The 13,964-nt window shown below is 67.9% G+C and overlaps 3 protein-coding genes across 4 annotated transcripts in view; 2 read left to right on the top strand and 1 right to left on the bottom strand.

Moving 5' to 3' along the window:
• SEMA7A (semaphorin 7A (John Milton Hagen blood group)) overlaps positions 1-2,144 on the top strand; it is a 23,305-nt gene extending 21,161 nt beyond the window's left edge. For both annotated transcript variants that reach the window (XM_042021743.1, XM_042021744.1), the window contains one exon: positions 468-2,144. In XM_042021743.1, the coding sequence (XP_041877677.1) occupies positions 468-814 (347 nt within the window). In that variant the 3' untranslated portion in view covers positions 815-2,144. The remainder of the gene's footprint in view (positions 1-467) is intronic.
• Positions 2,145-7,630: 5,486 nt separating this feature from the next.
• Positions 7,631-11,788, top strand: LOC121661490 (cholesterol side-chain cleavage enzyme, mitochondrial). Its single transcript, XM_042021742.1, has 9 exons — positions 7,631-7,970; positions 8,461-8,616; positions 8,768-8,967; positions 9,514-9,717; positions 9,920-10,080; positions 10,539-10,705; positions 10,797-10,875; positions 10,970-11,161; positions 11,329-11,788. The coding sequence occupies exons 1-9, from the start codon at positions 7,726-7,728 to the stop codon at positions 11,449-11,451; spliced, it is 1,527 nt and encodes a 508-aa protein (XP_041877676.1). The 5' UTR covers positions 7,631-7,725; the 3' UTR covers positions 11,452-11,788.
• CCDC33 (coiled-coil domain containing 33) lies at positions 9,124-13,879 on the bottom strand (the record flags this gene model as incomplete). The annotated part of the gene is made up of 7 exons (XM_042021741.1): positions 9,124-11,876; positions 12,002-12,091; positions 12,201-12,404; positions 12,448-12,652; positions 12,716-13,233; positions 13,390-13,478; positions 13,558-13,879. Coding segments are annotated over 7 exons (1,491 nt in total), but the record flags the coding sequence as incomplete, so codon positions are not given.
• Between the last annotated feature and the right edge of the window lie 85 nt (positions 13,880-13,964).

Here is a 13,964-nt window from a genome sequence, read left to right as displayed (position 1 = left end):
TTTGGGTGGGTTTGAGTGTGTTTGGGTGGATTTGGGTGGGTTTGAGTGTGTTTGGGTGGATTTGGGTGGGTTGGGATGAGTTTGGGTGGCTTTGGGTGCGTTTGGATGAGTTTGGGTGGATTTGGGTGGGTTTGGATAAGTTTGGGTGTCATTGCATGGCTTTGGGTGGCTTTGGATGGCTTTGGGTGGTGGGAGGTGTCGCTGGGGAACTGGGAATGCCCCTGCAATCAACACACCGAGCTGGAATGGGTGGAAATCATTTTTCCGAGCTGGGTGGGAAGGGTTAAACCGGCAGAAAAGTCCTGCGGCCTTCACCAGCCGTGGGCTACCGTCCTTACGTGCAGCGGGGTGCTTGGGGCTGGCAGCGACCTTAAAGACCCTCCAGTTCCACCCCTCCTGCCACGGGCACCATCCCATCAACCCAATCCGTGCTTCCCGGCCATCCCTGAGCCCCGTGTCCCCCGCAGACGACTTCCGGAACATCTCGGTGATGCCCTTCTCCCGCTATTACCTCAACTGCTCCATCGAGTCCCACTACGCCACCTACAACTGGTACCACGAGGACGTGCTCATCAAGAGCTGCAACACGTCGCGCCCGCAGCAGGACTGCTTCCACTTCATCCCCAGCGTCCGCCGCGAGCACTACGGCCACTACGTCTGCGTGTCCGAGGAGGACGGCTTCCGCCAGGCGCTGGTCAAGGAGCGCCTGCTCGACCGCCTGCGCTTCCAGTCGCAGAAGGGCCGGGCCACGGCCACGCTGGCCTCGTGGCTGCAGCTGCTGCTCGTGGTGGCCCTGGCCGAGCTCTTCCACTGACGCCGCGCCGTCCCGCTCGCCCCCGCGGCGGATCCCCGATTTCTGCAGCTGCTCGGACACTGAGCTGTTCCCCGAGGGAGCAGCGCCTTCTCCACGCTGGCCTCGCTGGAAGAGCCTCGGGAGGAGGGTGGGACTGCAGGGCTCGGGGACACGCGGCGGTGGCCGTGGCGGTGGGCGGCTCCGTGATCGCGGATGTCCAGCGATGCATGCACTGATCCTCAGGGCGCGGCCACTCCTTGCATGTGATGAAGAGGAGGAGGAGGAGCCGGCCCTCGGCCTCCGCACCGGGGGGTCCCAGCGGGGGTCGCTGCCTCCCAAGGTTTTCATGGATACTGTTGGGGTTGGCAGCAGCTGGGACACCCCCACCCGCTCCGGAGGGCTCGGAGCTCGGGGGCTCGGTTTGTCGTGTTTTGTTTGCAGCCGGCTTTGGTGTGGGAGGGAGGTTGGGAATCGGCGCTGGAAAACCCGGCGGGGGCCGGCGCCACGTTGGGAATTTGCATGGAAAAGCCTCGGAAGGTGACTGGATTGGGGGTGTGGGGAGGGCCGGGCCGAAGGGACGGGAAGGGAAGGTGGGAGCAGAGCCCGGAGCGGAGCGGGCGGCGCTGGGGAGACGCTGGAGACGCACAAATCCTCTGCGGGCAGCTGAGGGGCATTTTCGGGGGCAGCGGGGCCGTCCCTGCGCCCACCCCGCTCCCCGGGACAGGGACCAGGCGTCCTCAGGGAAAGCGGCCGTGGATCTCAGGGCGGCGCGGGGGCTCTGCCTCTGTCCCCCGAGCCTGGGGCCGGGGCAGGCCCGGGGCTCGCTTCCCTCGCGCTTTCGGAGGTCTCGGAGCTAGACTAAACTGTGAAAATCGGGATGCTCTCCCTGCACAGGGGGATCCTACTCCTTGTCCAAACCTCTCCCGGCCCCGGGCCGTGCTTCCAATGCCTGTTCCGGCTCCTGCTCCGGGCCCGCTCACTCAGGGGAGCCCGCGGGGCCTCGGGGCCGGGGGAGGTGCCCCGTCCACACCCCGTGGACAGCGGGCCAGAGCTTCCTACTGCACTACATTCCCGAGATGTTCCCCCATCCCGAGTCTAGGATAGAGCTTCTTACAGCCCTTCTCAAAGCACTTTAACTTTGTGGACTAACAGATATTTATTATATCGACTGCTCATTACTGTACCGTAGGATTTTATAACGTTACAGCACGTGGGGGCGGATTGCAGGAGAGGACAATTAAAATGAAAGCACCACGACAGCTACCAAAAAACAGCAACAACAACAACAAAAAAATCCCCTTTCAGACCTGTAACCAAAGTGGACGGTTGGAATAAAGAGTGGAAAAAAGCAGCGCAGCGCCGTGTTGCTCACTGGGAATGGTGGGGGCCAGGATCTCCCCTCGCCTTTTTCCATGTCCTGTTCTCTCCAGCAGCAGCCCCAGCCCTGCGTTTGCTGCTCCTGCTTCAGGCTGGCGCCTTCCAGGAGCAAATTCCCGCTGGAAAATCCAACGCGGGGTGTCAGCAGCACCCCTGGAAAGCGAGGGAAGGGGACAGCGGCGGGGTTCCGTGATGGGGAACCATCCCCTCACCTCCCGCGCGGGACGCTCCTGATTTTGGGGATCAGCGAGCCCGTGGTTGGTGCTGCGGGGCGAAAGGGCCGGGCTGGGGCTGGAGCGGGGCAGGGAACGGGAATTCGGGGTTCTGGAAGGTGCCAACAACGGCGGGAGAGAACAAAGCCTCGCCTCGCTGCCGCAAAGCTCCGTCGAGCCCCGCGGCACAAAGGCAGACCCGGCTCGGGCCTCATCCCCGTCCATGCCTGGCTGTTCCTGGAGCTGCTGCCGGGCCTTTTCCCGCAGGGAAATCTCTCGGGATGGGCGGTTTTGTCCCGTGCTGCACCCCGGGACTGCGGCGCTGGGGACACTGACGGGACCCGCAGCTCCCTGATCCGCACAGGGGGGGCTTTGGCAGCCGAAAGCGAAACCTCTCCTTGCCTCCTTCCCTCCCCAGCGCCGGCTTTGGCACAGCATTCCCGCTGGCAGCTTGCGGCAAGGGAGGCGGCAGGAGCCGCGAGCGGGCGGGTTCCAGAACCGCGAGTGTGAATTTTGGCAGCCCCCGCCCCGCCGTGGGATGGGAAATGAGAGGAGCCCAGCTCGCAGAGGGAATTTTCGGGTGCTGCGCACGGACACCGAGCTGTTCCCATTCCCAGCTGGGACCCCAAAGCTCCAAAATCCCTCCCGGAACCCCCGGGCGCGAGGGTTGGAAGGTGATGCTGAGCCCCTCGGAACGGGGTGGAGCGGGGCGCAGGCAGCGATAATTCCAGTTTGGCTGCCCCAAAATCCCTTTCCTTGCCCGAACATCGGGCTGGGAGCGCGGGATTGAGCAGCGCGGGGACAGCCTGGAGCGCCCGGGGGACAGGGACACGCACAGGGGGCTGCGCAGCGTCCCCTCCCCATCGCAGCCCCGCTCCCCGGGAGCAGCCAGGACGAAGCGCGGAGCTTTTGGGCTGAATTCCCTGAGAAAAGCCCAAACCCCGAGCTCCTCGGGCTGGGTTTTCTTCTGGGGACGCGCTCCCACCCCCGCCGGCTGCTTCCCGAAATACCGCGAGCCGAAACCCGGGAGCAGAGCCGGGAGCTGGGATTTGCTGCGGCCTCGGGGCTGCCCGAGGGGGAGCCGCGGTGTCACCGCCCTCCCCGCGGCCGGGGCTTATTCTGGGATCTGCGCTCTCCCGGCAGCGGCACACGCAGGAAGGTCACGCATTCCAGCACGGGAAGGTCAGGTGTTTATTCCAGCAGCTTTGCCAGGCTCTTTTCTGGAGCGGGGACGGCCGCACGCCTCAAGCAAAAGCCAAAGGAACATTTGATTTTTTTTTTTCTTCCCAGCATCATTTTTGGGGTCATTCCAGCCTGGAGGCTGCTCCAGGAGGAGGATTTGCCATGCGGGACCATCCTGTATCCCCACGGATGGGACGCCCACAGCAGCATCCCAGGGATGCCGTCTCCAGCCGCATTTGGATTCCCTCTGGGAATCTTCCTGCTGAGATGGGGGTGCGGATCCGTTCCGCTGGGATCGGGATACCCCTGGATTCACGAGAGCCAGGATTGCAGGGATGGAGAGGCGCTGCTGCATCCCGGCCGCGCCTTCCCACAGAGGGAGGATAAATCCGTTTATGGCTCCATCCAGGAATTCCAAGTGTCAGGATCAGCTGCCTGAAACCCCGCCGCGCTCCCGGCTCGCTCCCAGCTGCCATCACCCCTTGTCCGACCGGTTTTCCCGGCCGGGAATGTGACAGGTCCATTTGCAGCGATTATCGCCTGCCTTGGGGCCGTTTCCCCGTTTTTCCCGAGGATCCCGGCATTTATCCCACCTCGCGCAGGTGTCCCTGTGCTTTGCTGCGGTCCGGGATCCCGAGTGGGGACCCGAGAGTGATCCAGGTGGGACAAGGGGAAGCAGGGAGAGGGGCCCGAGCGGGAAACGCGGCAGTTTACGGGAAACGAGCCGGCCCGGGAGAAACCGGGGGAAGTCAAGCACGGGATCATCCCACGCTGCGGCCCCGTTCCTCCTCCCCGCAGCCCCGCACGCAAAGGCTCTGCCCTTCCCAGCCCTGGATTCCCACTCCCAGATCCCCCAGGGGTGGTCCTGCCTGGAGAACGCGTCCCATGGGGCGGGACACCCCAAAAACCGGGCGTCAGCCTGGAAACTTGGGAGTCTGGCAACAAATGGGTGAAAGGAGATTCAGTTTCATGAAAGAGGAGAATAAAAGCGAGGCGGAATTTCACATCCGAGCCGCTCCCGGCTCTCTCCATCCTCCGGATCCCGAGCATCCCCAAATTCCTGAGGGATGCTGAGGGGGAGGATGACCCTGTGCGAGGTCATCCCTTCCTGCCATCCCAGGGAAAACCCTCCGGGCAGAGCTGTCTGCAGCCGAAACGTTCTCGTTTTCAGCAGAGTATGACCAAAATGAGTTTCCCCCGCTCCCAGCCCCGCTTTGAATCACGGGGGGTTCCTGGGCGGGATTTCACCCCTGGGATTTTCCAGCCGCCCGTCCGTGAGTGGATCCACTCCCGAGAGCGGGGAAGAGCCCGGGATGAAATCCCTGCAGGATCCTGGGGCGGCTGGAGGGGGATGTTGGGGGTTCCTGGAGGGGAGGGTTTGGGGCATTGTGGAGAGGTCTTGGGGGTTTGGGGGAGAATTGGGCCATTTAAGGGGGATTTTGGGGCATTGAGGAGTGTCCTGGGGGGATTTGGGGGAGCTTGAGGGGGATTTGGTGGAAAATGCATCAAAGCCCCCGTCCTTGCCAGGGGATGGGAGCGAGCAGCGGGGATCCCAGCGGGATGGACCCACACAGGGATGCAGGGTGTGGTTTAGGGTCAGGAAGCAAAGCAGCAGCTCCACGCCCCTTTTTCCAGGTGGATTTCAGCATCCCAGGGGTGCGACAGCGTCCCCGCATCGTCCCCTCCGAACATTTCCACCTCCAGCCCCCCGTGCCTGAAGCGGGCCCCATCCCAGCCCCATCCCGGCCCATCCCGGCTCATCCCAGCCCCATCCCAGCCCCATCCCGGCCCATCCCAGCCCCATCCCGGCTCATCCCGGCCCATCCCGGCTCATCCCGGCCCATCCCAGCCCCATCCCGGCTCATCCCAGCCCCATCCCGGCTCATCCCGGCCCATCCCATGGGCTCCGTGGCGGCAGAGATGCCAGAGGGATGAGCTCCTCCCCCGAACCCCCTTCCCTGCCCCGAATCCCCGCAGCCGCGGCATTCCCAGCCCCGGTTCTGGAATTCCTGCCCTGGAGCAGGGAGCGGAGGGGGTCCCAGCGGCCCCCCCGGGGGTGACTGACGGGGGGAGAGGTGGCGGTGCTGTCACCCGCTCGCCCCGGAGGTGACACCGCCTGGAAAACCCGGCGGGTGGAGAGCGAAAGCGGGCGGTGTCACCTCCCCCGCGCGACGAAAGCGCTGCGGAGGGCCCGTCCTTGTCCCCAGCGTGGGTGGCCCCGGGACAAGGCCACGCGGGAGAGGTGACGCGCTCCGTTCCGCCATCCCGAGGCAGCCGGGACGCACTGGCGGCGGGGGCAGCGCGCTTTTGTCACCGCGGCTGGGGACAAGGTGTCGCCGCGGGTGCCTTGGCACCTCCGACCGCTTCCTGCCGCCCTCCGCTTCCCGTCAGAGCCCCCCCCGGCGAGGGGACACAGCCGCGGCGTTTCCTCCGTGCTCTGAGCGTGGCGGAAAGTTCGGCGGCTTCGCAGGGTGGGGGGGACAAGAGGGGGCACGGGCAGGACCCCGTGGGACCCCTGAGTCACGCCGGGGACAGGCACGGGGTGCTGGGGTGTCCCCACACTTTGTGACGGTGCTGGGAAGGGGTGCCGAGGTGACGCAGTGATGGGGGCTGTGACCTCGGGGGTGGGGACAATGGCTCAGCATGGGGACGTGTGTCCCCTTTGTCCCCCTGTGTCCCCCTGTGTCCCTCCATGTCCCTCCGGGTCCTTCCGTGTCACTCCGTATCCCACAGTGTTCTTCCATGTCTCCCTGTGTCCCCCCGTGTCCCCCTGTGTCCCTCAGTGTCCCCCCGTGTCCCTCAGTGTCCCTCCGTGTCCCTCCATGTCCCCCCGTGTCCCTCAGTGTCCCTCCGTGTCCCTCCGTGTCCCCCCGTGTCCCTCAGTGTCCCCCCGTGTCGCCCCGTGTCCCCCCCTGTCCCTCAGTGTCCCCCCGTGTCCCTCCATGTCCCCCCGTGTCCCTCAGTGTCCCTCAGTGTCCCTCAGTGTCCCCCTGTGTCCCTCAGTGTCCCTCCGTGTCCCTCCATGTCCCCCCGTGTCCCTCCATGTCCCTCCGTGTCCCTCCATGTCCCCCGTGTCCCTCAGTGTCCCTCCGTGTCCCCCCGTGTCCCTCCGTGTCCCCCCGTGTCCCCTCGTGTCCCCCCGTGTCCCGTGGGCCCTGACGCCGTGTCCGTGGCTGGGTCCCAGCCAGGCTGGTGGCAGCGCAGGGGGGAAGGAGGGGGTGGCACGGTGCCACCATGTCCCCGCCGAGCGGGGCTGCTCCGGGCTGCACCTGCAGCCAGCGGGGTTTTCGTGCTGGGACAGCAATGGGGGCTGGGACAGGAGGGGACAGGGACCGTGGGGCAGGAGGGGACAGCCCCAGTGCCCCGGCAGGGGACAGGCTCCACGCTCCGCAGTGGGGACAAGCCGCTGCTGTCCCCGCGCGGTGGCACTGACGGGCCCGGCGCGCCCCCCGGTGCCCGTCGCCGATGTCGCATCCGCCGCCAGCCCCGCTCGGCATTCCCGGCTCTGCGGCCACCCCGCTGCTCGTCCCTGTGCCGGGGACACCCCAAAGAGAGGCCCGAGGGACCCTCCGCGTCCGCCTCCCCATTGTCCCCCACCGCGGACTGGCGCCTGTGCCCGGGGACAAGGGACCTTGTCTGCCGCCACCCTCGAGGCTGCAGCTTTGTGCCCAGCTCGCGACACCCCAAAAGCCTTTCCCTCCTGCCAGGGGGTGTTTGGGATTGGGGACAGAGCCCAGGAATGCCGGACCCGCCCCCCCAGCACCCCAGTCCTGGCGAGGGTGCACGTGAGACCCCCCCAGCAGCGGCACGGAGCCCCCAAGGCCGTCCCGTCGCGGGGTGACCCTGGCCAGCAGCCCCCAAGGCTGTCCCCAAGGCCGGGGTGACCTGCCCCGTGCTGTGTCCCACCCCCGCTGTCCCCCGCCCTTCCCCCCGAGCATTGTTATCATTTTGGGGGCAGATTCCGCCTTTCTCCCAAGGCCACCGTGTCACCTGTGGCCGGCGCTGCGAGGGGGCCACGCTGTGCCACCGCCCGTGCCCGGTGCCGCCTGTTCCCGTCCCGGGAGGGGCCGTCCCTGCCGGGAGGCGGGCGGGAGCCTCTCCTTGAGCTGGGGATAAGAGCGAGGCCTCCCGTCCCTCCCGGCCTCCCTCCCGTCCCTCCCCATGCTCGCCCGCGCTGCCACCACGCCCGGAGCCCTGCGGGGATGTCCCCCTGTCGCAGCCGCGCGGTGCCGCCGGCTCGGCGGGGCTGTCCCCGCTGTCCCCTCGGCTCCGCGTCCCTTCAACCAGGTACCGGGCGAGTGGCGAGCGGGGTGGCTCAACCTGTACCGCTTCTGGCAGGAGGGCGGCCCCAGCCAGCTGCACCTCATCATGGCCCGCAAGTTCCGGCAGTTCGGGCCCATCTACAGGTGAGGGGGCGGCTGGGCCTCCCCGTGTCCCCTTCTCGTGTCCCCTCCCCGTGTCCCCTCCCCGCGCCCCCAGCCCAGCGGTGTTGCCGGTTCGGGTCTGGGGAGGGATCGGGGGTTGCGGGCCGAGCTGCTGAGGGAGCCCGGCCAGGCTTGGGGACAGGCACCGCGGGGTGGGAGAGGAGCTGTGCCCTGGGAGGGGACAGGAGGGGACAGGGACTGTGAGGCGGGAGGGGACAGACCCCGTGCCCCGGGAGGGGACAGGGATCGTGAGGATCAGGAGGGGACAGGATCCCTGTGGATGCAGGACATTGGGATAACGGGGCTGGCAAGGGCTCTGCCCTCCCTGATCTCCCCAGGGTGTGGATGCCAGCAGGAAGGGAGTGGGATTTGATTCCTGCACCCTCTCCATGCCCCCCTGATCCTCCAGGACAGAACATCCTGAGGGTGTGGGGTGGGTGATTTCGGGGCTGACCCCCTGCTCCCCGTCCAGGGAGAAGCTGGGTGTCTACGAGAGCGTGAACATCATCAGCCCCGGGGACGCGGCCACGCTGTTCCAGGCCGAAGGGGCCCTGCCCGAGCGCTTCAGCGTCCCCCCGTGGGTGGCCTACCGTGATTTCCGCAACAAACCCTACGGGGTGCTGCTCAAGTGAGTGGGGCACCCCAAACCCGGGCTGCTGCCGCGGCCAGCAGTGCCAGCGTGGGGTGCGAGGAGGGGCTGGAGGGTGACGGGGATGTTGGCTGTGCTGCTGGGGTGGCATCCCGCCTGTCCCCCTGTCCCACGCGCTCCATGCCACCAGGACGGGCGAGGCCTGGCGCTCGGACCGGCTGATGCTGAACAAGGAGGTGCTGGCCCCGGAGGTGGTGCCCGGCTTCGTGCCCCTGCTCAACCAGGTGGGCGAGGACTTCGTGCGGCGGGCGCGGGCCCAGGCGCAGCAGAGCGGCCGTGACTGCTGGACGGCCGACTTCAGCCACGAGCTCTTCCGCTTCGCCCTCGAGTGTGAGTGCCATGGGGGCCCCAAAAACCCCAAAAAGCCCAGCCCCGTCCTCAGGGATCAGCCAAAAGCTTCTCCCCAGAGCCAGAGGGTGCAGAGGGATGTCCCCTCTCCAGGCGTGATATCCCCTCCCCTGATGAGCCCAGAGCAGCTCGACACTGTTGATAAAACACCCTTTTATCATTTACTGGTCACCAGCTGGTCACCAACCCAACCCAAGCCCTCAGAGGCAAACAGGAGGCCAGGCCAGATCTCTGTAGCCATGGCGAGGTTGGAGGTGGCCATGGGGACAGGGACAGGCCCCTGATGATCCCTGTCCCCAGCCATGTGCCACGTGCAGGATGGAGAAGGTTGGAGGTGGCCATGGGGACGGGGACAGGCCCCTGACGGTCACTGTCCCCAGCCGTGTGCCACGTGCAGGATGGAGAAGGTTGGAGGTGGCCATGGGGACAGGCCCCTGACGGTCATTGTCCCCAGCCGTGTGCCACGTGCAGGATGGAGAAGGTTGGAGGTGGCCATGGGGACAGGCCCCTGACGGTCATTGTCCCCAGCCGTGTGCCACGTGCTGTACGGGGAGCGCCTGGGGCTGCTGCAGGACTTCGTGCAGCCTGAGGCGCAGCGCTTCATCGAGGCGGTGACGCGCATGTTCCACACCACGGCGCCCATGCTGTACCTGCCGCCGGCCCTGCTGCGCCGCCTCAACACCCGCACCTGGCGCGACCACGTGCAGGCCTGGGATGCCATCTTCTGCCAGGGTGAGTGCCACCCTGCCACCTCCCCGTGCCACCACCCGGGGCCACCGCCGGCGTGGCGTCACCCGTGTGGGTCCCACCGGCCGGGGCATGAAGGGCAGAGCGCGGGCAGCACCTTGAGGGAAGGCGCACGGGGCGCTGCCAGGGCAGCGATGCGCTGATGTCCCTCCCTCCCTGCCTCCCTGTCCCCCGGGTGTCCCCTCAGCGGACAAGTGCATCCAGAACGTGTACCGGGACCTGCGGCTGCGGCGCAAGAGCACCCAGGAGTACATGGGCATCCTCTGCAACCTCATCCTGCGCGACAAGCTGCCCCTGGACGACATCCGCGCCAGCGTCACCGAGATGATGGCGGGAGGGGTGGACACGGTACGGGGCGGGGACAGGGTCCTGGTTGGTGCTGAGTGAGGCACGGAGGGAGAGGGTCCTGGCTGGTGTTGAGTGGGGTAGGGGGAAGGTCCTGGTAGGTGCTAAGTCAGACAGGGAGCAGGTCCTGGTTGGTGCAGAGTAGGGCAGGGAGAAGGTCCTGGCAGGTGCTAAGTAGGGCAGGGAGCAGGTCCTGGCAAGTGCTAAGTAGGGCAGGGAGAAGGTCCTGGTTGGTGTTGATCAAGGCAGAGTGGCTGGGCAGGGAGCAGGTCCTGGCAGCCTGAACCGGGCAGGGAGCAGGTCCTGGCAGCACTGCGGCCGGCACAGAGCAGGTCCTGGCAGCCTGACCCGGGCAGGGAGCAGGTCCTGGCAGCGCTGAGGCCGGCAGAGAGCAGGTCCTGGCAGCCTGACCCGGGCAGGGAGCAGGTCCTGGCAGCGCTGCCGCTGTCGCTGTGCCCCAGACCTCCATGACGCTGCAGTGGGCCATGTTCGAGCTGGCGCGGTCCCCGGGCGTGCAGGAGCAGCTGCGGGCCGAGGTCCTGGCAGCCAAACGGGAGGCGGGCGGCGACCGCGAGAAGATGCTCAAATCCACCCGGCTGCTCAAGGCCGCCATCAAGGAGACGCTCAGGTGAGGAGGAGCCCCTCGGGCGAGGAGGAGCCCCCCCAAACTGTCCGGGCCGGGCTGTCCCCGAAGCCCCTCCCGCGGCACTGTCGCGCAGGCTGCACCCGGTGGCCGTGACCCTGCAGAGGTACATCACGCACGAGGTCATCCTGCAGGACTACCGCATCCCCGCCAAGGTCAGCCACCCCCGGGGACGCGGGGCGGGCTGGGGGGGCAGCGGGGGGGGCCCGAGCCCTGTGCCGGCCCCACAGAGCCGCCGCCGCCCCACAGACGCTGGTGCAGGTGGGTCTGTACGCCATGGGCCGCGACGCCGCCGTGTTCCCGAAGCCGGAGCAGTTCCGGCCGCAGCGCTGGCTCGCAGCCGGCCCCAAGCCCTTCCAGGGGCTGAGCTTCGGCTTCGGGCCGCGCCAGTGCCTGGGGCGCCGCATCGCCGAGCTGGAGATGCAGCTCTTCCTCATGCACGTGAGTGGCCCGCGGAGGGGACACCGCGGACGGCAGGGGACAGCGGGGCGGGCGGCGAGCGGGCGTCTGCTCCCAGGGAGCCGTGGGATGGTTCGGGTGGGCAGGGACACCTTGCCCCACACCCAACCCCATCCAGCTCCATGCCCTCTTATCCTGCTTCACCCCAGATCCTGGAGAACTTCAAGATCGAAACCATGAGAGCCGTGGAAATCGGGACCAAGTTCGACCTCATCCTGATCCCGGACAAACCCATCCAGCTGACCCTGCGGCCCCTGGAGTGCCAGGCGTGAGGGCCGCCGCCCCAGTGACACCCAGCCCGACCCCCTCTGGGGGCACCCCCCGCGTCCCGGCCCCGCGATGGGGTTTGGGGACAGCTGGGACGCTTTCAGGGCCACATCCTTGGCGGCCGCGTCCCCGCCTTGGCTCAAGGCTGCGCTTACGCCACGGCGGAGATAAAGCGGAGCCACCCCACGGAGCGCGGGATGGGCGCGGGGTCCCTCCGGCTCCGTGGGGGTCCCCGGGCTCACACCGGGACCGCGGCCGCGCTCCTCTGACCCCCGGGAATGTTCCGCTTCTCCCGTGATTCCCTCTGTCGCTGATCCCATGGAAAAGCTCCTCTGCGCCAGCCCTGGGTGTCTCCGTCTCTGCGCGCTCAGGGCAGGGGGGGCAGCGCCTGGCGTGGCCTCCGGGGGGGCACGGAAATCGCTGGCAGCTTCTGGGAGGGGGGCAGAGAAAGGTTTTGGGGAGGCTTAAACGCAATTCCCCCCTCTCTGGGAGTGGGCAGGGGGGATACTGGGGATACTGGGGCTACTGGGGCGTGCTTGTTCCCCCGGCGCTCACCGAGGCCAGGGGGAGGCCGTGCTCCCGCTCCAGCAGGCGCGTCCCCAGCTCCTGCTTCTCCCGGCCCCACCTCCTGGCCGCCTCCTCCAGCTGCGACAGACCCCAAAACGCGCTGACAGACCCCAAAACACGGAGGCCACAGCTGCCCGGCCCCCCAAACCCCCCACCACGGAGTGGGGCGCAGGGCGGCGGTGCCCACCTGCCTCTCCAGCACCCGCCCGCGGGCTTGTGCCTCCTCCAGCCTGGCCAGCAGCCACAGCTTCTCCGTGCCCCCCAGGACGCCCTGTGGGCACGAAAGGAGCGGGACTGGCAAAGGCGGTGCTGCATCGCCCCCCTCCCCGCTGCTGCCTCCCCACGGAGCCGGCGGTGCCCCCCAGGAGACGCCCCCGGTGCTGTTTGCCGGCTCTGTCCCTTGTGCCAGCCCCGTGTCCCCTCCCCAGTCTCACCAGCAGCGCCGGGGCCCGCGGGGCAGCGGCGGCCGCGGCCCGGGGGGGTCTGGCCAGCTCCTCCCGCAGCCGCCGGTTCTCGGCCAGCAGCGCGGCCAGCGCGTCCCCGCAGAGGCTGTCACCTGTGGGGTGGCGTGGGGGGACAGCGGGACGTGTCCTGTGCCTCTCGCCGAGCAGGGATGGGGCCGACAGAGAGCCCCGGCCACTCCCATGCCCGGGGATTGGGGCTGGGGGGCTCGGCAATGACGGATCCCCTGGCATGGATCACGGCCGGGAGGCTTGGGGACATCCCTGAGGGTCCCTGTCCCCTCCGCACCCACCCGCGGGTCCCTCCATGCTCCTGCCCTGGACCATCCCAGGGAGCCCCCAGCTGGCTTGGGGACATCCTTGAGGGTTGGGGACATCCCTGAGGGTCCCTGTCCCCTCCTGAACCCACCCGCGGCTCTCTCCGCGCTCCTGCCCAGCCCGGCCGGCTTCTCCCGCAGCACCCGCTCCATGGCCTCGATCACCTGCGCGGAGGGCACAGCTGTCCCCGTGTGCCCAGCGCGATGCCAGGGCTGTGTGACCACCCCGTGGAGGGCCCGGAGGGGCCAGAGGGGCTCCTCGTGCCCCCAGATCCGTCCTTGTCACCCCAAGCCCGTGTCCCCCGCTCGCCTTCTCCTGCTGCCGCAGCGCCTGCTCCAGTCCCCTGGCCTTGGCCACCCTGTCCTGGCACCTCCTCAGTGCCAGCTGCTGCTGCCGGTGGCACCGCTGCAGCAGCACCAGCTCCTTCTCCCGGTCGTTTTTCTGCGGGGAATGAAGGGGAAAACATGCCGGGAATTCTCAAGCCTTGGGGCATCATCACCTGGGGGAGCCTCGTGGCGGGGCCTGGGGGCTCTCGGGCACTTCGGGGCCGTGCGCCCACTTTTCCAGCCCCGCTGCCGGCCGTGCCCACCTCCGTACCCGGATCAGCTCGTTCTGCAGCCGCTGGACGCGATCCCTCAGCCCCCTCATCTCCGCCGTGCCGGCTGCCAGCTCGCGGCCCAGGGTGGCTGCAAGGACGCGCCACGTCCCGGTCACCGGCCGGAGGTGGCAGTGCCCAGCGGGCCCCTGCCCGTGCCCGGCGCTCACCGAGCCTGTCCTGCAGCTCCTCCCGGGTCATGACGTCCAGGTCGGTGTCGCGGAGCTGGCCCGGCTCCCGGAGCTGTGCCAGGCTGTGCCGCAGGTGCCCGTTCTCCGCCTCCAGGCTGGCGACGCGGCGGCGCAGGGACAGCAGGTCCCCCGCCATCCTCTGCAGCGCCAGGCGGTAGCTGCCAACCCCCTGGAGCCCAGAGCGGAGCCTGGCACCGCCGGGCAGCGCAGGGATGTCCCCCCTGGCTCCCGGGAATCGGCTCGGGATGAGGGTCAGACACACCACGGAGGAGCAAAATGGCCTGATTGTCCCCTCTTCTTGTCACCATCCATCCATCCCTCCATCCCTCCATCCCTCCATCCCTCCATCCCTCCATCCCTCCATCCATCCCTCCATCCATCCATCC

Source organism: Corvus kubaryi, unplaced genomic scaffold, assembly GCF_017639235.1.
Source record: "Corvus kubaryi isolate FWS band 111438036 unplaced genomic scaffold, C.kubaryi_AGA036_p1.0 37172, whole genome shotgun sequence".
Taxonomy (NCBI): Eukaryota; Metazoa; Chordata; class Aves; order Passeriformes; family Corvidae; genus Corvus; species Corvus kubaryi.
This window is presented reverse-complemented; position numbering and strand designations above follow the sequence as displayed.